The 25,344-nt window shown below is 38.8% G+C and overlaps 1 protein-coding gene across 4 annotated transcripts in view; it reads left to right on the top strand.

Annotated features, from left to right (window-relative positions):
* Positions 1-25,344, top strand: part of LOC126277975 (autophagy-related protein 16-1-like) — an 865,117-nt gene that overhangs the window by 101,265 nt on the left and 738,508 nt on the right. Inside the window, exon 8 of one of the 4 annotated variants that reach the window (XM_049977634.1) lies at positions 1,668-3,151. The exons of the other annotated variants lie outside the window; for them this stretch is intronic. Coding sequence (XP_049833591.1) covers positions 1,668-1,699 — 32 coding nt within the window. The 3' untranslated portion in view covers positions 1,700-3,151. Of the gene's footprint in view, positions 1-1,667; positions 3,152-25,344 lie in introns of those variants that run through there. 4 annotated transcript variants of the gene reach the window in all.

Genomic DNA, 25,344 nt, shown 5'->3' with positions numbered 1-25,344 from the left:
TTGTCAATGTGATATTAAACTCTAATCTACTTTCCTGATAATGAAAGGCCAGCTGTCACTTGATGAAAGATGGGACACACTTTAAGAAAAACTACTCAGTGCAAAGGGAAATAAAAATACAGTAGAACCCTTCTAATCCGTCACCTTCGGGACGGGGACTATGGTCGGAACGAGAAAAAGGTCGGATTATCTGAAAAATCTAATATTCATTGCAAAAAAATATAAAAAGGCATTTAGTACAAAAAGTTAAACGATTTAAGAACTAAAAGATGTCTACAGTAATATAAAATGATGTTTTTTACACAGTGTTAAACAGTATATAAACTAAAAAAGTCTACACACTATAATATGTATTGGTTTTAAAAGGAAAAACGACAAACAAATTACAGTACTGTACTGTACATAATAATGTATAAACAATATATACTGTAAACTAAAAAATGTTTATAGCACTGTGTATAAAAAAGTAATTTTTTACAAAGAAATAAACTACTGTATGTATAAACTAATAAATGATTATACTGTATGCATTATTTTTACAGTAAAAACGAAAACAAATTACTTGGAAAAAAGTTGGGGATACATTTTTGACGAGTTTTCCAAGGATCAATCCAGCCTTCACTGGCAGCAAATTTACTTTCGGCTTCCAGTTTTTTGTTCAAAACTATCGCTTTTTCTTTGAGAATTGGCCCGGATATTAGAGTTCCTTTCCTTCTTTCTTGATGAAACCACATCCACAATGCGTTATCAAGCAGTTCAAGTTTAGGCTTTTTTAATGTTTTGCGATTCTTCAGAGTATTTTTACCATCAATCGTCACTGTATGGGAGTCAATGTCTTTCCGATTCTTCCTCCAATCCTTAATTGTCGTAACAGCTACATTCACTTTCTTTGCAATTTTTTGGAGCGAATCTCCTTCGTCCAGACTTTGTAGCACTGCTAATTTTTCATTTAGTGAAAGAGGTACGTGTTTACGTTCGAATCCAGGTATGTTCGAAAACAGACAACTGTACACACAGTGAATCTACAGTAATAAGTACGGTAGAGAACACGGAATAAAGCAAACAACGAAGTTTTTTAATCCCAACAAAGGATAAAACTGCACAATAACGTACAGTATAACAATATGCACAGCGATAGACCCCGCAACAATGGTCTGACAGGCGTCCAGTCAGTGACAAGTTGGCACACGCTCGCGAGCCTCAGCATAGTCGGACTAACCGGCGTGACGGACCATCCAAGGTCGGATTAGAGGGGGCCTACTGTACAGGGAAGGAGCTGAGAGAAGTAAGTAATATAAAAAATGGAGAGGGATGATTAAAGGGAAGAAAACATAATGTCAGAGAAAAGGGACTCATTTTTGCTGCAGTTTGTTTTCAGTTATTGTAGTATACCTACTCAGTCTCCCAATTTAAGATCTGGAAATTTTTTTTTCCTTCACTTCAACTCCTTCACGTTGTATCCTTGATTCATTTTATGTAATTTTGTCTCCTATCTTATACAGTTAACACTTTTTTTATAATTTTGATTTGGAATTAGATTATTAATTTTCAACAAACAGGAAATGTTTAGAAGATTTTTCCTGTGGTTATATGTCTTTAAATTTATATTTGTATTACTTTTGCTGCTGATACTTTTTATGAACTGAGTTTAAACTGTATTCTTTCAGGCTCATCAACTGTTCGAGAACAGGAGTTATAATATCTGTTCACTTTCATCGCACATATACATGTCTGGTCATCTGTGGGTCTAAGTTTTTGCATATAATTTTTCCTATAGAATGGGAAATTAATTTTACTATATGTGGGATGTGGAGAAAGGATTCATGTGCCAGAAGTTTGACTGATATTGAATATCACATTTATTAATATAAATTTTGTATGTTCGGTTATTGGTTATCAGGTAATTTGTAAGCATATACTCTTTTTGCAAAAAGAAATGACAATGCTGAGGAGAACTTTTTTTTACTACTTATTTATTTATTTATTTGTTTCTAATTTACAAAGCTTGAGAGACTTAAAAGCTGAGCACTTTCCTCTCGGCAGATACATGACATAAAAATTATATCACTCACGCTATAATTAGGCTGCTTAGTGTATTTAACATGTTCAATGTCCTCTTGTGTGTAAATAAAGCAAAGTTATTTTCTTAATTGAAATGTGGTATTAGTTATGTTTATAAAAAATACTGTTTGTTTATGAACTTTGTTGTTGGGCTGTTTGGGTAAATGTGTGTGATGTTACTGTGCTTTTGCCTTTCTGTGTTTATGTGGTAGTGGGAATATACTACTGGAACATTATGAATCAAATGGAAAGCATTTCATGACATGTCTCTTCAATTGGAAGTTTGGTGATTTGTCTCAAAATTGTCTTTGTCTTCCATATATGCAGTCAGACTTCAGAATGCAATCACTCCAGTTGTGAAAATAATTATTTTCTATTGTTGTAAGTATTTTTTTAAATTTTAGTAATACACATACTAATGGAGTTCCTGTGTCAACTAACTGTGTTCGTGTATTTCATAAAAAAACTAAAAAGTTTCAGTGACAAAGAAAACATATTTTTGTACCAGCTATGAATATTTTTAAGAATAAAGCTTTTATGGCAATTTAGAATTGTAATAGTAATTTATATGAGTGTTTCCTGTGGCACTTTTCAACTATGAAGTATTGCGTAATTATTATATTGTAAATAGATTTCCTAGATGTTTGTAATGTGGTTGTCAAAATTAATTATAAGTAATAATTTCCCACAGGTGTAATTCCTGCATATAATATGATTATATTTTGGAATATGCATTATTGAGTCATTTTATTTCAAACATATTGAATTCATTATTGCTAAAAATTGTAATGTTCTGTACCATCCGGAACAAAAAATTATGTTACTTTTAATTTCTCCATTACTCCAAAGTAATTATTTTTTAAACAAATTTCATACTATTGTTATGTAATAGAGGTGAAAGTGAACAGATTATTTTATTTGTGTGGGCCATTTATTGTTCTAACAACTGTTACTCGACCGGTAATTGTGAGCCTGAAATGTGTAGTCATTGAAAAAATTCTGTTCATTTCAGTCAAGAGTTAAAAATATTTTTGTCAAAATAGAAATGGAATTCTGGCTAAAATGTAAAGTAAATTCTGTCACAAACTGCCTTTTAAATGTTCAAATTGGATTAGTGAAGAAATATGCATCAGCTGTAATTTTTATTTTGTTGTTTTGATTACTTATTTCTTTTCTTTTCTTGGTAAATTTTAGTAAATTCTTTGTTAGTATTTGATCATATGTTCATAGATTTCTGAAGTCCCTAATTTCCACAGGAAAGAATCCATATGGGAGAAATTGCTTGTGGAATTGTTACTGTCATCAGCTAGTTCAAACATACTTTATCGTGAAGTTAACTATTTCTTTATAATGCCCATGAAATGGAACACAACCTTGTTTAATTGTGTAAACACAAACTCAATTCATTTACAACCATATAACAATAGGGAAAATGTATTTTTAGTTCCCATGCAACAACAAATGAATAGCTATTCTCCAAATTTAGAAATGTTGTTCAGAATCTTGGTTGTTACTGTGTAGGAACAGAGAGCAGAAGATTAAACTGTATTTCATAGTGATAAAACTGCAGTCATAAAGGTACTAGTGTTAACTGAGGAATAAATTACTTAGTGACAGTGGGGCAAGAAGAAATTATAGAAACAGATGAGATTTGAAAGGATAGGAATTGAAGAAGTGGCAGGAACAATTGTCAGTGGCTGATAATTAACAAGAGATGACATTGTGAAACTAAACAGCAGAGTAGAAAAACATGTGTAAAGGAAGCTATAGAGAGAAAGTGTGAGGACGGGAAGAGAAAGAGCTATGAGTAAATTGGGGTCAAATTCAGACCCATATTCAAGAAGTGACAGTTACAGCAGAGGAGGAATCTAACATTATGTCCTGGCTGAAGTCAAAATGGAAACTTTTTATCTTTCCCTTTCTCTGGTGTGTTACAATCTGTGTGTATCTATTATGTGGAAAGCTGATGATTATTGGTGTTATGTAAATTACTCTCTCTCTCTCTCTCTCTCTCTCTCTCTCTCTCTCTCTCTCTCTCTCTCTCTCTCTCTCTCTCTCTCTCTCTGTGTGTGTGTGTGTGTGTGTGTGTGTGTGTGTGTGTGTGTGTAGGTTGAGTATTTCACATTAGTAGGACAGCAATAATGAAAGAGCAGATAAATATGTCACAGTGTGTGTTTTGGAAAAGTAATGTAAATTACTAGTTTCCAAAGACTTGGTATTTACAGAGTCTCTTCAAGTTCTGTATGCCTGTGCAATATTTCAAACTATGTGGTGATGGCTTAAACTACACCTCCTGGGAAAGACATTCCGTACATGTTAAATGAAACCTCTCTTTTTCTTGTTACTTATCATTGACTATAATACAATATTACATCACCAGACATTGTAATTTCGACATTATTATCACAAATTTCACATCAATCCTTCATTTTAGCACTTCAGATTTCACCTTTATAAGGAACTGCTGGCTGTGCAAAGTCTTATAAATGATGCTGATGTCAGCACTTGTACTTTCCCGTTTACAGTGTGTTCAAAGGCTGTTACTGTTTGTGGATGGTGTTCCCAGATATTAACAGAGAAAGGAGGGCTTTTTTTGTGAGGTAGCATTTTGTCTTTTCCATGTTTATGAATCCTGTAGTACATGGATTACTGTTACTGTAGTTCCCAGTATGCAGGTGGAGCAAGCTGGACTCCGAAATTTAGCCGACACTATCAGTGTCGTGGAAGATCTTCAGGATCACTGAGAAAACTGGCTTGTTTGTGTGTGGGCATAGCTTCTCCTGGGTAATAAATAATCCGGAAGGATGCTTTCTTCCAGGTAGTTCTGTTTAAAAGGAGAGAAGAACAGAGACAGGTTACAAGAATTGTGTTGTAAAACAGAGGGCAAAGAATCTGGATTAGGGCCATTTCAGGAAACAAATGTGAGTGGAGAAAGGTTAGTGTAATGTCATGTTGGCTTTGATTTCATCTGATGTCAAGCACATGCTCAGTAGGCCAAGGCTGGGGAAGAAACTGGTAACATACTTCTTAAAGGAAGCTCTTCAGCATTTGGATGAATGGAAATCACATGAAACTTAATATAGTCTAGCAAGGTAGAATGCTTATATTTTGGCATACTTCTTCAGGTAGTAAAAGGTTTTGTACACAGCTATATTTAAGGGTGTCAATGTTTCCAAAATCTCCATAATACAATGAATCTACAACTGCACCCATACTTGGTAAACTACTGTAAAGTTCATGGTACAGGGCTCTTCCCAATGTACCAAATATTAGGGTTTCTTTCCATTACATTTGTATGGAGCACACTAATAATGTCTGTGCTGTTGTGGACAACTTCATCAATCATTCACTGAAGAGGAAATGGATATTTTTATTATTTTATTTACTTACATATTGTGATGACCATAAATACCTGTTTAGACCAATATTCATCTTCAAGAACACTTCTTTTAGGCTGTGTTCTGAACCAATACTCAAATCTGAATAACTGCCTTTCAAGGGAATAGGCATGCCATTTAAGTTATTCAGTCAAGCCTTAGGGATGATCTCAAGATTTCTGCTCCAACCACTCCCTCTTGTTGAAGTTTGTGTGATGCCCTAGGGCCTCTCAGATGAATTAAGAGTAATGCCTACAAAATGCAGGATTAGAGTTGAAGCCGTCTTTCACATACTGTTTTAGCTTGTTGCATCAACATTCACTTCAGAAAGCCAAAAAATTGGAGACACAGAATGGCTGTCTGGTATTCATCTTCAGAAGATGAAATTTCGGTGTTGACAATAGAATATAATTGAACAGATAAAAAATCTACTCACCCAAGTGGAACACACAAAAATTGTGAAAATGTGCAGGATTTTGAAGAAGTGGCTCCTCCTCCTGGCATAAGAGATGAAGGGAAAAAAACTGGCGAGTTTTAGGAAATGGAGTGAATTTAAAACACACACACACACACACACACACACACACACACACACGCACGGAACCCTGAGGTAAGGGAGTAGGATGAGAAGGAAAGAGTGATTGTTGGGGACTGCCCTGGATGAGATTTGAAAGCCTGATAGCTTAAAAGTAGAAGACAGAGATTAATGACAAAACATCCTGCAAGAGTTACTAAGAGTGGAAAGCTAAGTGCATTTGCATTATTTATGATAGACAGGCAGAGGGAGGGTGGGATGGAATAGACAAATCAGAAAATAAAATATACAGAAAATTAAAAGTGAGGAAAATAAAGGGTGTTACACAAAAGAAATGTTGAAATTGAAGAAATTAATGTAAATGTAGACAAAGTATGTGGCAAGGACATGCCGTAATGCCAGTTCCCATGTGCGGAGTTCTAAGAAATTGGTATTGGTATTGGGGTGTGAGGTGGGGGGTTGAATCCATATGGGACATGTGGTGAAACAGGCATTGAGGTCATGATTGACATTTTGTAGAACACATTCTGCAATACGATATTGTGTGTTGCCAGTATACACCCTCCGTCTGTGTCCATTCATTTTAACTGATCACCTGAGGTAATTATACCAATGTAAAAGGCTGAACAGTGTTTACATGACAGCTGGTACACAATATTTTTAACAGGTGGCCCTCCCTTTGATTTTGTGTGTTTTGCCAGTTACAGGGCTGGTAGTAGGAGGGTGCATAGTCAGTCTTAACACAGGGAAGATCTTAGGGATAGGAGCCATAGGTAGGGAAATAAGTGCACTAGGAGCATAGGGTTTTACTGGGATTTATGGGAGGGGGTGTAAAGCTGTTCTAGGCATAGTTGGCAAAATGTCACAGAATGGACCACATTTCAGGGTATGATTTAAGGAAGTCATAGGTGTGTTGAAGTAGCTGATGATCCATTCAAGACCAGGATAGTACTAAGTGACAGGAGATGTACTCCTGAGTTGTCATCTGAAGGGACCAGCGATACCAGTATTCAATGTGATTACCCAGGAAATCTGCTTTTGAACTAGACTGGTAAAGTGGGGTAATTATGCTCATTGAAAATGAACACTGAGTTGAGCATAGTGGTGCATTTCTGGAAAGAATCTGCACCTGAATAAATACATTTGCCTCAAATGCCGAGGCTGTGTAGGAGGGAGCGTTTGACATGGAAAGGATGGCAACTGTCAGAATGTGAGTACTGTCGTTTTTTTGTAGGTTTAATATGAAAAGAAGTGTATAGCTAACTCTCATTTAGGTCGACATCAAGGAAAGTGGCATGGCATTTGAAATAGGATCATGTGAAATTTAAGTGGGAGAATGTATTTAGAGATATCAAAATTTTAGCAGGTGGTCATCACCATCATCATGAGTCCATATGACAAAGATGTCATCAATGTATCTGAACCAAATCAGAGGCTGAAGGCTTTTGAATGCCAGGAAAGCCCCCTCCAAACAGCTGATGAAAATGTTGGCATAGGAAGGAACCATCCTAGTTCCCATGGCTGTGCCTTTTATACATTTTTATGTCTGTCCCTCAAAGGTAAAGTAATTGCTCATAACTATAAAGTTGATTAAGGTGGGCAGGAATGATGTCATTGGTTTGCCACAGATGGGTGCTGGTTGATGTAGTGTTCAGCAGCAGCAGACAGACAGACCACATACGTAGGAAATATTGGTGTGTATATAGGGAGATGGTATCAGTGGTGACAAGCAAGTTATGTGGTGGGAGTGGTCACAGATTTCAGACAGTCTGGGAAGTGGTTGGTTGTGTCTAATATAGGAGGGATGTCTTTGTTCTACAGGTTGCAGGTGTTGATCAACCAAGGCAGATATAGGTTCAGTGGGTGACCTCATGAGTCATAATGTACATGATGCTCCACAGCTGTTCAAAACAAGTTTACTGACATAAGGCATCTGAGTCAGCTAATACTTCTTACTATTTATTCTCATGTTGCTGGGATCTAAGACTAAAATGGCTACCAAATCCCAGTTGCAGGTTGCCTATATAGTGGCTTCCAGGTGCAACAAAAGTTATTGGCCAAATTTAAAATTCTGTCACAACGTATTCATGAAGAGTATAATTGTACATTAAAGATTTGACACAGTATGTCATGACACAGCATACCTCAAGGTACGCAAATTACCCAGAATAGATTAATCCACTATTTGAGGATCTGAACACTTAGTGACTTCCAACAAACTTTACACTTATTTTCAAAGCTTTTTGAAAGTTTTTCTTGCTGCCCCGCCCCACCACACACACACACACACACACACACACACACACACACACACACACACACACAAAATATTTCATTACATTCTACTTTTCGCTGTACATGCAGTCAAACTTCAACATAAGGTATGGTAATTCAGTTTATTATTTCTTTACTGCTAACACTATTTACAATACATATTGCAGACAGTATCCACATATAATAATTAATGCACCCACAAAATTATATCATTGTACACACAGCTCAGGAGATTTGATGTCATAAACATTGAGATATGTGAAAAACAGGTTTTTCTTCAAAGTAAGTTTAAATTACCCAGATTATACTCAACCAGATGGGACAATGAGGTGATAAACTTCAGATATTTTAACAAATTAACTAATTTGTAATCAGACATTTGAATCTGTTTTATACGTGTGAATTCAATTCTTTAAAATCAGTGGTTAAGGAAAAGGGAGGAGGGGGTTCCTGTACTGGTAGTATCTGTAGCACAGATAGTGGCTGAGTTAGACCATGATTTACTCATATGTCTGATTAGGGAGAAAGCACTTCACAAGTTGGTAAACATACACATGTTGGCATGTGTTGCATTGCCATAACATGGTGCATTATACAAGGTACTTTGTGGGCAGTTCATGTAACTTCGTCATTTCCAATATTTGCAGGTTGTTTCACATGCCAGTCATTTGTTACAGATCTGTCGTTTTTAGATACAGTCTTTTGCAACAGATGGAGTAGCAAATATTCACTGCCAACATTTGTTACCACAAGAAAAATTTTCATGGTGCAACTCAGGCTAGACACCAGTTGTAGTCTTAAGATTAATGTGGTGCTCAATTTGTAAATGACCGCCTTGTAGGTCCATATGTCCTCCCACCACTAGTTACAAATGCTGCTTACAAAGACATTATTCAAAATGATCTTTCAGGCTCTCTCTACAATGTACCTTTGCAAGTAACTGGAAGTCTGTTGCTTATACAGGAGGAGACTTCAGCACATTCAAGTCACATTGTTCATGCTTTATCAGGCATACTATGACATACAGATGGATGGATAGGAGAGTACCAGTTCAATCTCATGCGTATTCCCCCAATTTCAGATAGTTGGGTTGTTACTTGTGAAGCTGTCACAGACAATTTATGCAACAGATTTTAATAATTAACAGGTTCTTCATTACTGAGTTATGGAAGCCTGCGAAATCATTAACTGTGTTCCAGACTTATCTGAAAGGGTGATTTTAAATGTTGTTTTTGTTGGAAGTTGGACAATGATTTGTAGGCTTGGTCTAATCAGTAAACAAATAGATTGAGTCATCTCTTTTTCTGGAATATGAAACATCAAATATTGAATGCTGAGTTTCACAGACTAGGCATATTGCTTCAGGGAAACACAGTGGTTGTCTAGTAAAATATTCTTATTAATATTTCAGCCTCAAGTCATTCAGATTAGCTCATTAAGCTTAAAAAATTAATGGTATTCTTTATGAAACTGGTTACTCCAATTCCTTTGTACTTTGGGAGAAAGATTATATAGGCAGTGAACAGCATTGAAAAAATGAATCAGTGAACTTTAATTAGTATGAAATTCCAGTGTCCGTGTTGTGAAGGAGCATGATACTATGTTCCTTCTGCCATGCATGCATTTCCAAAGGAACTTGCACTGCAGTGACTGTAACAACTATGAAAGACATGAAATGTATTCACATTTGCGAATAGACTGTTATGGCCAGTTTTAAGCGATCAGGGTAGAGGTTTGTTGATGGAAGTGGGGCTCTGCTGTGGACATCCTGAACACATGGTGGTATTGCTCCAGTAATATTAATTGGTGCAGATAGTACATGAATATTATGTATGGATCACAGAAATATGAAACTGATTTTTGTGATGAAATAAATTAAACTTGATCCTAGAGCACATTTATGGTCATGTTTACTCTTGGGATGACACTACTCAGCCCTATTACTATGGGGAAACATACAGCAAAGTCTAGTACTATTCAGGATCATCTCCAGATGTAACTGAAAACTTTACAGGAAACCGAAGTCCCCAATCATGCTGTCATCGTCATCGTCGTCGTCGTTGTTGTTGTTGTTGTTGTTGTTGGTGGTGGTGGTGGTGGTGGTGGTGGTGGTGGTGTTGTTGTTGTCTTCAGTCCTGAGACTGGTTTGATGCAGCTCTCCATGCTACTCTATCCTGTGCAAGCTTCTTCATCTCCCAGTATCTTCTGAATCTGCTTAGTGTATTCATTTCTTGGTCTCCCTCTAAGATTTTTACCCTCCACGCTGCCCTCCAATGCTAAATTTGTGATACCTTGATGCCTCAAAACATGTCCTACCAACCAATCCCTTCTTCTAGTCAAGTTGTGCCACAAACTTCTCTTCTCCCCAATCCTATTCAATACCTCAACATTAGTTACGTGATCTATCCACCTTATCTTCAGCATTCTTCTGTAGCACCACATTTCGAAAGCTTCTATTCTCTTCTTGTCCAAACTAGTTATCGTCCATGTTTCACTTCCATACACGCCTACACTCCAAACAAATACTTTCAGAAACGACTTCCTGATACATAAATCTATACTCGATGTTAACAAATTTATCTTCTTCGGACACGCTTTCCTTCCCATTGCCAGTCTACATTTTATATCCTGTCTACTTCGACCATCATCAGTTATTTTACTTCCTAAATAGCAAAACTCCTTTACTGTCATCATAGGGAAAAAAATTTAATCATACAACAGTCAACTGGGAAATTTACAATTTTGTAAGTGGTGAGAGAGTGGAATCCATCAAGCAAATAACTGAGGACTTAGGCAGCAAGTACTACTCTGTGTTGGAGAGGTTGTCACAGGAGATGAACTCGTGGTGGTCTGTATCAAACCAGTCAGAACACTTATGACAAAGAGGAAAATGGTGACTGTCACAAGATGTCCTATACAACTTTACTAAATGCATTCTGTTTGAGAGCTCACTCAGAATGGAAACACACTGGATCTAATAGCACCAAATAGCCCCGACACCTCTGAGAAATTGGTGACCATGAGGTAATTGTAGCATCAATAACTGCCAAAGTACAAAGGGCGCTTGATCAACTAAAAGTATATAGGTTGTCAGACAGCTAGGAAAGGAGGCAGCATTGTTGTATCTCCATAAGGAGCTCTAAACTCTTATCTCTGGAGAGGAGCGTGTAGGAGAACTGTGGCTCCAATTTAGAAGACAGTCATTCTTGAACTTGATAGATATTATACGTAGAAGAATATATCATGATGAGAGTTCAACCCTCCGTGGTATATGGTCCCTGTAAAGAACCTTTGGAAGAAACAGACTACTGGGCTATAGGCATAAAACAAAGCATACAGCCATAGATAGGAAGCTGCTGAAAGACACTCGTTTGGTTGTCAAGAGGGCAATGCTTAAAACCTTCAGAGATTACTATAGGAGAACATTATTGAAGAATATCTCTCAAAAACCAAAGAAATTCTGGTCCTGTCTAAAGGCTGATAAAAATAAAGTTAGTGTCCAGACACTCATGGATTAGACAAGGACTGAAACAGAGGTTAGCTAAGGAAAAATGCTGAACTCATTTTTCAAATGTTCCTTTACAAATGAAAATACAGGGGTATTGTTATAATTTAATTCTTGCACCACTGCCAAATGACTGATGCAGATAAATCTGTCAATTGAAAACCAGCCAAAATTACTAAAATTGAACAAAGCTCTAGAGCCTGATGGAATCCCTATCAGATACTACACCAAATTAACAACTGGAGTAGACCGTCTTTTAACTATAATGTGCTACATATCCTTCACACAAAGTACTGTGCCCAGTAGTTGGAAGAAAACCTGTAACGTTTGGTCCCATAGGAACTTGCCACCAAAAGTATGTCATACCTGCCTACAAGAAGGATAGCAAAAGTGATGCACAAAATCACTGTCGAGGATTTGTTTTAGAATCTTGGAACATATTTTGAGCTTAATCATGATGAAGTAACGCAAGCAGAATGACCTCCTCCATGCCTACCAGTATGGATTCCAAGATTGTCAGTCCTGTGAAACCCAACTTGCACTTTTTTCCATATGATTCTCTGATAGCCCTGGATCAAAGCAATCAGGTGAATGCAATTTATTTGTCAATTTCTGAAGAGTATTTGACTCATTGTCAGTACTACATCGATGCTTATCATAAAAAATGTGACCAGATGGGGTATCAAGTGAAATTTGTGACTGGATTCAGAAGATTTTGGTAGGAGGAATGCAGTAAGTTATATTGGATGGAGACTCGTAAACAGACAGAGAATTAACTTTCAGTGTGTCCTAGGGAAATGTGGCAGGTTACTTGCTGTTCAGCTTGTACTGCCTTTTTGCAGATGATGCAGAACTTCACCTAATCCCATACTATAGTTGCTCAAACACAACTCAGATTTACTATGTCCTAGTAAGATGTTGAAACCTCATAGATGTGTTATATCTTAAAGTTATTCCATATGAAACCGGCACATTGCAACACCAATCAATCATCTGTAAGCTTCAAATAAACCCATTATCTCGGTGCTCTGCAAGAAATGGACCATCAACAACTCAAATGATGGTGCTTCAAGGAGAAGGATGCTAACGTGATGATGAAAATTACAGTGTCGCCAACTGCCACAGTTGAAGACAGCTTGACTAAACTGAAGACCCCTGCTCGTGAAGCTGTGCGCTCTTCTTGGTACAACGAAACCAGGATGATGGAGGATCAGCAAAGACATACGGCTTTGTAATGATGATGATGATGATGATGATGATGATGATGATGATGATGATAAGGGTACTATATGCAAGAAGAAAAAATTGTACCACAAATTTCTTGCAGGTGAAATACTGTCTGTTGGAATGCCTACAAACAAGAGCTCATAGAAGAGCAAAGATGTTACTGCAGTCACAAAAGCAGACAGGAATTCAGACCTCTACACAAAACTTGACCCATAAAAAGGAGCATGTGACGTTTATTGACTACCCAAATCAAAACCTCAAACAATGAAAGGCATACATTGTTTCACATCAGCAACAATGAAGTGCGTGCACTGCTGGTGGTCAGAAGAAGGCAAGAGGATACTGACAGCTACTTTGAGAGAGTTTTGACAGAGAAATCTCCCCATCCACCAATACCAGCCATGTCGGCTGTTGAAGGACCAACCAAGGAAATTAACACTGCCAAAATCGATTGTGCTCTGTAGGAGATTAAGAGAGGGAAGGCCAATGACCCTGATGATCATTTGATCTTCCAGCAGAGTTAGAGTACTGTCAACGGTGGAATGAAGCAGATTATCTAACAGACCTTTTCAACCAGACCAAAGAAGGTGAAGTGACAAAGTATGGATTCCCTATGTTGAACTGAGGAGCTACAGCCAAGCTGCTGCAGGAACATCCAATGACTTTTGCACCACTGTAGGAGTCCACCAAGGTTCAGCATCACTGTACCAATCTTCAAAAGAAAGGAAGCCCCCACTGAGTGTTTCTAATTACCATCAGATCAGATTACCGAGCCACATGATGAAGATCATCACACACATTCTTGGCAAAATGATTCATGAAGCAGCTCAAATCAAGGAGCCAAGCTGGATTTATGGAAAATTGTGATACAGTTGACACAATCCATGCTGCACAGCTGCTGGTTGAAAAATAATGTGAAAAGTAGATGTCACTGCAACTCACTTCTAGAATTTGAAGAGGCTTTAGATTGGGTACTGCATGCAATACCCAATTGAAAGCCCAATCTGATTAGCACTTAGTTAACAAGGTACTTTGGAATGTCATGTTCTCAAAGTATGGATTCCCTATGTTGAACTGAGGAGCTACAGCCAAGCTGCTGCAGGAACATCCAATGACTTTTGCACCACTGTAGGAGTCCACCAAGGTTCAGCATTATCACCACTGTTTTTCATCCTCATGATGGACATTCTCATCAGACCTGCTCATGCCAGTACCATGGCTGTGTCTCCATGCCGATGATGTCACATTGTCTGAGAAAATCGTGTTTGATCTTCAGTGCCAAACACAGAAATGGAGCAATTGACTTGCTTGATAGGTCTGTGGCTGGACAAAAATAAAACTGAGTGCATAACATAATATCCATGAGAAGTTAATACCTTCAGTGCTGGCAGATAAGAACTGTCATGAATAACAAAATTTAAATTCCTCAGTTGTACAATCTGTAGCAATGACAAACTTACAAATTAGGTCAATACAGGAATGCAGGCGGCATGGTTGAAGTGGTGAATGACAACTGGAGTCACCCCGATTATTGGATGAAGGATCATCTGAAGTCTAAGATTTAATGCACCATCACCCATCCTATTGCTCTCTACAGCATCAAGTGTTGGCCAGATAAAAAAAGAGGCAGAAAGATGACTGGGGGGGAGGGGGGTGGGTGTTATGGAGACTAAGATGCTTAGGTGGACAGGTGGCATCACTCGACTAGATCGTGTTTCAAATGGTACTATATTTTGGGGTCCCACTGTGCCAGAAGGAAGTAGGAGAAAGCTGTCTGTGATAGTTTGAACATTTGCTGTGTTCAGATTACAGTAATATAGTAAAGGCAGCATGCAAAGGTAGTCATGGAAAAGAGACCCAAGGAATGACCAAGACAGTTATAGGCTAGCACACTGGCCGATGACCTGAAGGGAATAAATCTTCTCCTAGATACAGCCCACAATCAAAAAGGGGACAGTGAATCCATTCATTGGAGCCTGCCACCAGGCAGGAGTAATGCTAAGGAAGAATAAGATGATGACGATGAAGCAGATACTAGGGAAGTGCAATCAATCTGTAAAGTAGCTTACAGATCACTTGTGCACTAAAGTATTTCTCATGTGTGTCTGACCTGTATCAAAGAACTAACATGGAATGTTGAATGTATACAGAGAATCACAGCATGGATGGTCACAGATTTGTTTGACCTGTGGATGACTGTCACAGAGACGCTGAAAAAACTGAACCTGGCAGGCACTACAAGATAATGCAAATTATTCAAAGAAGGCCTTGGTCATTTCAGAAGACACCATCAAAGGTGTGTACACTGTATTAATATGACAGTGATTCACATTCTTCACCTCATTGCCAACACCCTCCTCAGTACCTTGTTGAGCTGGTGACTGTGGTAATATGTGATATCTAGTCCATATTACCATATCTTATGGCAAGTACTAGGCACTATAACCATCAGTTGCTTTGGCTATCTACATCTACAATCAACATACATACTCTGAAAGCCACCATGTGGTGCATAGCGAAGGGTACCCTGTACCACTACTAATTTCCTTTCATGTCTGCAGTTCGTGGTCTAGTGGCTAGCATTGCTACCTCTGGATCATGGGGTCCTAGGTTCATTTCCCACCCGGGTTGGGGATTTTCTCTGACTGGCGACTGAGTGTTGGTGTTGTTCTCATCATTTCATCATCATCCTCATTTGTGACAGTGGCTGGACTGGACTGTGAAAAAATTGGGACTTTCTACGGGCACTGATGACGGTGCAGTTGAGTGCCCCAGAAACCAAACATCATCATCAGTTTCCTTTCATGTTCCACTCATAAACAGAGGGAGGGACAAACTATGGCTTATATGCCTCCATATGAGCCCTAATTTCTCTTATCCTATCTTTGTAGCAGCAGCAGAATCATTCTGCAGTCAGCTTCAAATTCCATTTCTCTACATTTTCTCAATAGTGTTCCTCGATAAGAATGTTGCCTTCCCTCCAGGAATTTCCATTTGAGTTCCCAAAGCATCTCTGTAATACTTGTGTTGTTTGAACACACTGGTAACAAATTTAGAAACATGAATTCTGAATTGCTTCAGTATCTTCCTTCAATCTGACCTGGTGCAGATCTCAGACATTCAAGCAACATTCAAGAATGGGTTGCACTATTGTCCTATACGCGGCCACTTTTACAGATGAACCACACTTTCTTCAGATTATCCCAATAAAATGAATTCAGCCATTCTTCTTCCCTACATAACCCTCACACACTTATTCCATTTCACATCACTTTGCAATGTGCCATGTGGATATTTAATTGACGTGACTGTACCAAACAGCACATTACTAACACTGTTTTTGAACATTATGAGTTTGTTTTTCCTACTCACCTTCATTAGCTTACATTTTCCTACATTTGGAGCTAGATGTCATTCATCACACTAATCAGAAATTTTGTCTGAGTCATCTTGTATGCTCCAGCAGTCGCTGAACTTTGACATCTTACTGTACACCACATCGCCATCAGCAAACAGCTGCATACTTGTGCTCACCCTTTCCGCCAGATCATTTACATACATAGGAGATAAACAGCAGCCATATCATACTTCCCTGGAACATTCCAGATGATACCCTTGTCTCTGATGAACAGTCGTTGTGGAGGACAAAGTAGTGGATTCTATTACTTAAGAAGTCTTTGAGCCACTCACGTATTTGGGACCTATTCTGTATGGTTGTACCCTCATTAACAGTCTGCAGTGGGGCATCATGTCAAATAGTTTTTAAGAACTCTAGGAATCTGCTTGTTGCTCTTCACCTGTGGTTCACAGTATATCTTGTGAGAAAAGGGCAAACTGTATTTCACATAGGCGATACTTTCTAAATCTGTGCTGATACGTGGGCAGAAGCTTTTCTGTCTCAAGGAAATTTGTTATATTCAAACTGACAGTAAATTCAGTAATTCTGCAGCAAACCAATGTGAAGCAGATTGGCCTGTAATTGTGCAGTTCTGTTCTTTATCCTTCGAACATACAGGAGTTACCCCACAGGTGTTTTTTTTTTCCCCCCACTTGAAACTTTGCACGTGGTGAGAGATTTATGATAAATCAGAATGCTGTAGAGTATTCTTTGTAAAACAAAACTGGGACCCCATTCGAGCTTTCAGTTATTCTGTCCACCATGGAAGTTTCAGTATTCTTTGTAAAACAAAACTGGGACCCCATTCGAGCTTTCAGTTATTCTGACCACCATGGAAGTTTCCTACTGTGTCCTCCCAATGGGACACTGTGCAGTGGTTAAAAGATGATATGTTTTTACAGTTCTCTTGTGTGGACAATTTCTTCGTTGCAAAATTTAAAACTTCAGCTTTGCTTTTGCTGTCTTCTGCTGCCACACCAGATTGGTCAATGAGTGACTGAGTAGAAGCCTTAGTCCTGCATTATGATTTTATGTAGGACTAGAATTTTCTAGGTTTCTCAGCAAGAACTTTTGCTGAGGTATGACAGTGATAGTAGTTACAAGCTTTGTCCTTTCATCTTTTTATAGCCACATGAACTTCTACTAACTTTCGTCTGTCATCATTTGCGCAATTTCTGAACTCCTTTGTTAAACATGGCGGGTCTTTTCCATCCCTAACCCACTTACGTGACATATACTTCTCCAGAGTATGATTTACAGTCTGTTTAAACTTTGCCCATAATTCCTCTATGTCCATAGTGGAACTGATTTAACGTAGTTTTGTCTAAATGGGACTCTAGCAGCTGCTTATCTGCTCTTTCTGGCAGATATTCTCTCCTAGCCTTCTTGACTGATTTATTAACTTTAGTAACTATAGTCACTATGATGAGTTCATGGTTACTAATCCCTGTCTTTATACTGCTGCTATCAACAAGATCAGGCATGTTTATTGTTACTAGGTCTAAAATATTTCCATTGTTTGCACGCTGTCTAACTAATTGCTCAAAACAGATTTTGGAAAATGTGTACAAAAGTACTTTGCAAGACTGTCTCTCTGTACCCCCTGCAATGAATACATATATGTCCCAGTCTCTACTTGGTAGGTTAAAGTTGCCTCCAGCTAATATTGCATGATCTGGGTATTTCCTCATTACAGACTATAAACTTTCTTTGAATGACTCGAAAACTGTCACAGTGTAATTGGGTGGCCTGTAAAAATATCCAGCAATTAACTTGATTGCGCCTGTTATACACAACCAGAATATTTCACTATCACAATCAAATTTGATCTCCATAGAGCTATTGCAAACACTCCCCTTCTATGGTGTCTAATATGTCTTTCCAGTACACATTCCCCCCCCCCCCCCCCCCCCCCATGAACCATGGACCTTGCCATTGGTGGGGAGGCTTGCGTGCCTCAGCGATACAGATAGCTGTACCGTAGGTGCAACCACAACAGAGGGGTATCTGTTGAGAGGCCAGACAAACTTGTACTACTGTAGTAGGCGTGAGCTCCGTGTGTATCTTGGCCACAATAATGGCCAGCAGCAGCCTTTTCAGTAGTTGCAAGGGCAACAGTCTGGATGATTGACTGATCTGGCCTTGTAACACTAACCAAAACAGCCTCACTGTACCGGTACTGCGAACAGTTGAAAGCAAGGGGAAACTACAGCTGTTATTTTTCACGAGGGTATGCAGCTTTACTGTATGGTTAATGATGATGGCTCCTCTTGGGTAAAATATTCTGGAGGTAAAATAGTCCCCCATTCGGATCTCCGGGCGGGGACTACTCAGGAGGACATCATTATCAGGAGAAAGAAAACTGGCGTTCTATGGGTCGGAGCATGGAATGTCAGATCCCATAATCGGGCAGGTAGGTTAGAAAATTAAAAAAGGGAAAGGGGTAGGTTCAAGTTAGATATAGTGGGAATTAGTGAAGTTCGGTGGCAGGAGGAACAAGACCTTTGGTCAGGCGAATACAGGGTTATAAATACAAAGTCAAATAGGGGTAATGCAGGAGAAGGTTTAATAATGAATAAAAAAATAGGAATGTGGGTAAGCTACTACCAACAGCATAGTGAACGCATTATTGTGGCCAAGATACACACGGAGCTCACGCCTACTACAGTAGTACAAGTTTATTTGCCAGCAAGCTCTGCAGATGATGAAGAAATTGAAGAAATGTATGACGAAATAAAAGAAATTATTCAGATGGTGAAATGAGATGAAAATTTAATAGTCATGGGTGACTGGAATTCAGTAGTAGGGAAAGGGAGAGAAGGAAACATAGTAGGTGAATATGGATTGGGCCTAAGAAATGAAAGAGGAAGCCGCCTGGTAGAATTTTGCGCAGAGCACAACTTCATCATAGCTAACACTTGGTTCAAGAATCATGAAAGAAGGTTGTATACGTGGAAGAACCCTGGAGATACTAAAAGGTTTCAGATAGATTATATAATGGTAAGACAGAGATTTAGGAACCAGATTTTAAATTGTAAGACATTTCCAGGGGCAGATGTGGCCTCTGACCACAATCTATTGGTTATGAACTGTAGATTAAAACTGAAGAAACTGCAAAAAGGTGGAAATTTAAGGAGATGGGACTTGGATAAACTGACTAAACCAGAAGTTGTACAGAGTTTCAGGGAGAGCATAAGGGAACAAATGGCAGGAATGGGGGAAAGAAATACAGTAGAAGAAGAATGGGTAGCTTTGAGGGATGAAGTAGTGAAGGCAGCAGAGGATGAAGTAGGTAAAAAGACGAGGGCTAGTAGAAATCCTTGGGTTATATAAGAAATATTGAATTTAATTGATGAAAGGAGAAAATATAAAAATGCAGTAAATGAAGCAGGCAAAAAGGAATACAAACGCCTCAAAAATGAGATCGACAGGAAGTGCAAAATGGCTAAACAGGGATGGCTAGAGGACAAATGTAAGGATGTAGAGGCTTATCTCACTAGGGGTAAGATAGATACTGCCTACAGGAAAATTAAACAGACCTTTGGAGAAAAGAGAACCACTTGTATGAATATTAAGAGCTCAGATGGAAACCCAGTTCTAAGCAAAGAAGGGAAAGCAGAAAGGTGGAAGGAGTATATAGAGGGTCTATACAAGGGCGATGTATTTGAGGACAATATTATGGAAAGGGAAAAGGATGTAGATGAAGATGAAATGGGAGATACGATACTGCGTGAAGAGTTTGAGAGAGCACTGAAAGACCTAAGTCGAAACAAGGCCCCAGGAGTAGACAACATTCCATTAGAACTACTGACGGCCTTGGGAGAGCCAGTCATGACAAAACTCCACCATCTGGTGAGTAAGATGTATGAGACAAGCGCAATACCCTCAGACTTCAGGAAGAATATAGTAATTCCAATCCCAAAGAAAGCAGCTGTTGACAGATGTGAAAATTACCGAACTATCAGTTTAATAAGTCACGGCTGCAAAATACTAATGCGAATTCTTTACAGACGAATGGAAAAACTAGTAGAAGCCGACCTCGGGGAAGATCAGTTTGGATTCCGTAGAAATATTGGAACACGTGAGGCAATACTCACCCTACGACTTACCTTAGAAGCTAGATTAAGGAAGGGCAAACCTATGTTTCTAGCATTTGTAGACTTAGAGAAAGCTTTTGACAATGTTGACTGGAATACTCTCTTTCAAATTCTGAAGGTGGCAGGGGTAAAATACAGGGAGCGTAAGGATATTTACAATTTGTATAGAAACCAAATGGCAGTTATTAAAGTCAAGGGACATGAAAGGGAAGCAGTGGTTGGGAAAGAAGTGATACAGGGTTGTAGCCTCTCCCTGATGTTATTCAAACTGTATATTGAGCAGGCAGTGAAGGTAACAAAAGAAAAATTCGGAGTAGGTATTAAAATCAATAGAGAAGAAATAAAAACTTTGAGGTTCGCTGATGACATTGTAATTCTGTCAGAGACAGCAAAGGACTTGGAAGAGCAGTTGAATGGAATAGACAGTGTCTTGATAGGAGGATATAAGATGAACATCAACAAAAGCGAAATGAGGATAATGGAATGTAGTCGAATTAAGTCGGGTGATGCTGAGGGAATTAGATTAGGAAATGAGACACTTAAAGTAGTAAAGGAATTTTGCTATCTGGGTAGCAAAATAACTGATGATGGTCAAAGTAGAGAGGATATAAAATGTAGATTGGCAATGGGAAGGAAAGCGTTTCTGAAAAAGAGAAATTTGTTAACATCGAGTATAGATTTAAGTGTCAGGAAGTCGTTTCTGAAAGTGTTTGTATGGAGTATAGCCATGTATGGAAGTGAAACAAGGACAATAAATAGTTTGGACAAGAAGAGAAGAGAAGATTTCGAAATGTGGTGCTACAGAAGAATGCTGAAGATTAGATGGGTAGATCACATAACTAATGAGGAGGTATTGAACAGAGTTGGGGAGAAAAGGAGCTTGTGGCACAACTTGACTAGAAGAAGGGATCGGTTGGTAGGACATGTTCTGAGGCATCAAGGGATCATCAATTTAGTATTGGAGGGCAGTGTAGAGAGTAAAAATCGTAGAGGGAGACCAAGAGATGAATACACCAAGCAGATTCAGAAGGATGTAGGTGGTAGTAGGTACTGGGAGATGAGGAGGCTTGCACAGGGTAGAGTGGTGTGGAGAGCTGCATCAAACCAGTCTCAGGACTGAAGACCACAATAACAACAACAGTATACATTTCATGAATTGCTAAATACCCCAGAGCTTTCTAGTTTGGGTTTCAGCCAGTTCTTGGTCCCAAAGTATAATTTGAGGGCTTAAAATTTACTGAAGGAGAATAAATTCAGGAACTTTTTTACAAATACTTTGATAATTTACTGATAAAATTTTGACAGAAGTGTCTTTACTCTGAACGGGATCTTGTTTCGCAGCCTGCGTGTCATCTGGCAAATATTCATCAGAGTACCTCAAACTACCCCTAGCCTTAAAAACTCTCATGTCGACTCTAAAAGTACTCTGCCACCCAGGTCACTGCTTCCTTTGTGTAGTGCTCTCCTGACCCATCAAAGGAAGTCCTACAATACCCCACTCGAAACGCAGGTCCAAAAATCTGCAGCCAAGACCATCTCAGAGTCGATGAAGCCTTTTATTGAGACTCTTCACTTGGCCCCAAACCAAAGGACCCTGATCAACTCTGGCAACAATTCTGAAAATTGTGAGCTCTGCTTGCAGCCCACATGCAAGCCCATCAGCCTTCACCATTTCTGCCAGCTGCCTGTATGCTCTGAACCCAACTGATAGCATCATTAGTGCCGACATGAGCCACACCTTGCAGATGACTGCACACTGCTTACTTGATAGCCCAGACAAGGCCTCCTCCACATCTCAGATAAGGTCCCTTGGTGGACATACTGAGTGCACATTGACTTTCTTTCCAGCCCTGAATGTTATTTCCCAAAGGGGCTACACAATACACCTAATGTGGGAGCTCCTGACAACTAGCAAACTTCTTCCCCCATGTGCCTGCTCGAATCCTGCTGAAGGAATGGCCTCCTGTCAACTCACAGGCTGAATAGGAAAGGACAGACAGCCAGTCCCTACATTGGCCCACTACCTTGAGTGACGTGAACACATTTCACCTGCCTCTCTTCCCACTGTGAGGTTGGACCCACTGCTTTGGGTACACTAGGAGGTGCCTTGGCAGTATAGCCTGTGGGCGAATCAGCTGACACCCGAGACACTCCATGCGATGCACCAGATGCTCTGCCACCATTACACTTGGAGGCAGTATCCTGAATACAACTGATTATAGCCAAAAGGATATTCAGCTTTTTGTGAACTGTGGCCAGCTGATCTTTCATCCACACACAGCGTGGACGTGTCCTACCCATTCTAATATTACTAACTTAAGAATTGACAAGAAAAGCACATACAGAAAAATAAATAAGCAACTTGCTACCCTCCTGATGTGTCACCAACAGAGGCTTATGCTCTGCTGCTGTGTAGCTAGCTGTTCTGAAGAAATGACAACTTGCTACTGACTGCTTGACTCTACACCTTACAGTTATAAAAATGCAAGATCACATCTCTTAAATGGAACAACAGGCATGGAATTTAAGAAACATGCCAGTAAGAAAACACTGTAAAAGCTAAATCCCTAATTTGCCGCTCAGCAGTTATGTTCCAGGTTACAATTGGGGCCTGACTGATTGTTTTACTAGGCTGAAACAAACAATCCCTGGCTCTTAAAGACAAATAAATTATAACCAGGGCACTAGAGACTGCCTAAATGTACACTTACTGTTACAAGAAACATAATAAAAGCTAAAAACTTATTGCTCTGCAGGCCACCTTTCATTGTCCACAACAGTTTTGTTCAGCAGTCATATTTTTCTCTGTTGACTCTGACATTGCACTAGAACTACTGTAATTTTTTAACACCTCACAAAGCAGTCCCATATAAAATTAAAAAAAAAAAGTACCAACCACTAGCCCTGCTAGCCTTCATGATCAGCTCTCTAGCAGACTCTGATAAATCATTTCTCCATAATCCTGCTCATTCTGTACTGACTGATATTGCTATTCACCATGTACAATTCAGAGAAATCTTATTATTAATCATTGTGTTTGTTTGAAATAGAGCAAGTGTGCATAAAATACAAGGATATAATAGCTGGACATGAATGCTTTATCTGTGCAACAAATTGCTGAAGTGAATCTAAGATGCTAAATTTTAATAGGATGAAGCAAATTATTACATTCAGCAGTGTTACAGGTACTCGTATGATTTTATGTCAAAAACCTGCAAATCATTTCGGTGTTTTTAAACCCACTGGAGATAAGGCAGTGCTTGTAATTATGTTAAAAGCACCTACTTCTTTAAAATGAAGCAGTATTTTTGAAACTGTTGTATGTTTGTTGGTGGCTTTGATTTAGTTAGCTATTTTATCTTGTTTATAAAAAGGTAGAAACCAGAAAAGATTTATATGTACTCAAAAGAGTGGTAAATTTTAATTACAAACACAAGTAGTACTCCAGAAAGTTCTCATTTTTCACATTAATTTTCTTTTATCCAATTTCCTCATGTCTTTGTTGGATGTTACAAGTCCATTCAAGTTTGATTAATTTATAGTAGGCTTGTAACTGATGTAATAGAGTCTAGAGCACATTCATTGGTACAGCACCCAAATATTACTGGACTTTTTTCCCTTGATTTGCCTGTATATTACCCCCCATTAACCCCCATTGAAGAAAGAAACCATTCACTTACAAACTTCGAAATTTGGTGAGTGACTTTCGAAGTTGGTTTACAGTTATTCAGTAATGATATTTCTGCAAGACAATTTCATTGTCAAAGAGCAGATGTGAGAACCTCTTTGTACTTCATAAAACAGTGCTCTAGGTACTCAGCGACCAAAGTATTATTGAAAGCATTTTTCAGTGATGGTGACTATAATGCATATTTTTCAGGCATTGTTTTGGATGATGGGTTATGATGGAGTCGTTTTTACTGATCAACACTTCTTTCCTGATTTTAGTATGTGGAGTATTTATTGAAATTTATTTTATTTAGGGCCTTCTGATTTTTAAGTACCTTCTCATTCTGTTGCTCATGACGCCATTGTTACGTGAAACTGTGTATAGTTTCAGATTTAATATTCAGCCAAGTCTAACGAGACTTATGATAGCAAAAGAAGTAATTGACAGTTTATTAGTGAACTTTTTACTCCAGCAGCAACAAGATCTTATACACACATCAAAAAAATGTTTTGCATCACCTCGGTTCCGTGAGTTCCAGATCGTGTACAGAAAATTGTAATATAGTTCAACATAAACATCATTTCTGCCCTTTTTATTAGTCATGAAAACTACACATAGCATGTTGTACCACTATACAGCAAGACTTCCAGATGTGGTGGTCCAGATTGCTGTACACACCAGTACCTCTAAAACCCAGTGGCACATCCTCTTGCATTGATGCATGCCTGTATTCGTCATGACATACCATCCACAAGTTCATCAAGGCACTGTTGGTCCAGATTGTCTCGCTCCTCAATGGTGATTCTGAGTAGAGCCATCAGAGCGGTTGGTGGGTCACGTTGTCCATAAACAGCTCTTTTCAATCTATCACAGGCATGTTCAAATAACTTACGGATTGGCTGCCGGGTGACGTCGTCGAACACCGCTAATATTTTGACAGGAGCACACCCTGCCATTCTCAAGGCACAAATGCAAGGAAGAAAAAATGTGCAAGCAAATTTAATACCTCGGTTCACAGAGGAGAACAAGGAAGACACCACACACAGAACAAAGTGTCAACACAACCAAAGATAACCAACATAAGAAATATCTGTGTGTGGTGTCTTCCTTGTTTCTCCTCTGTGAACCAAGGTATTAAATTTGCTTGCACATTTTTTCTTCCTTGCATTTGTGCCTTAAGAATGGCAGGATGTGCTCCTGT

This window comes from Schistocerca gregaria, chromosome 6, assembly GCF_023897955.1.
Source record: "Schistocerca gregaria isolate iqSchGreg1 chromosome 6, iqSchGreg1.2, whole genome shotgun sequence".
Lineage (NCBI taxonomy): Eukaryota > Metazoa > Arthropoda > Insecta > Orthoptera > Acrididae > Schistocerca > Schistocerca gregaria.
This window is presented reverse-complemented; position numbering and strand designations above follow the sequence as displayed.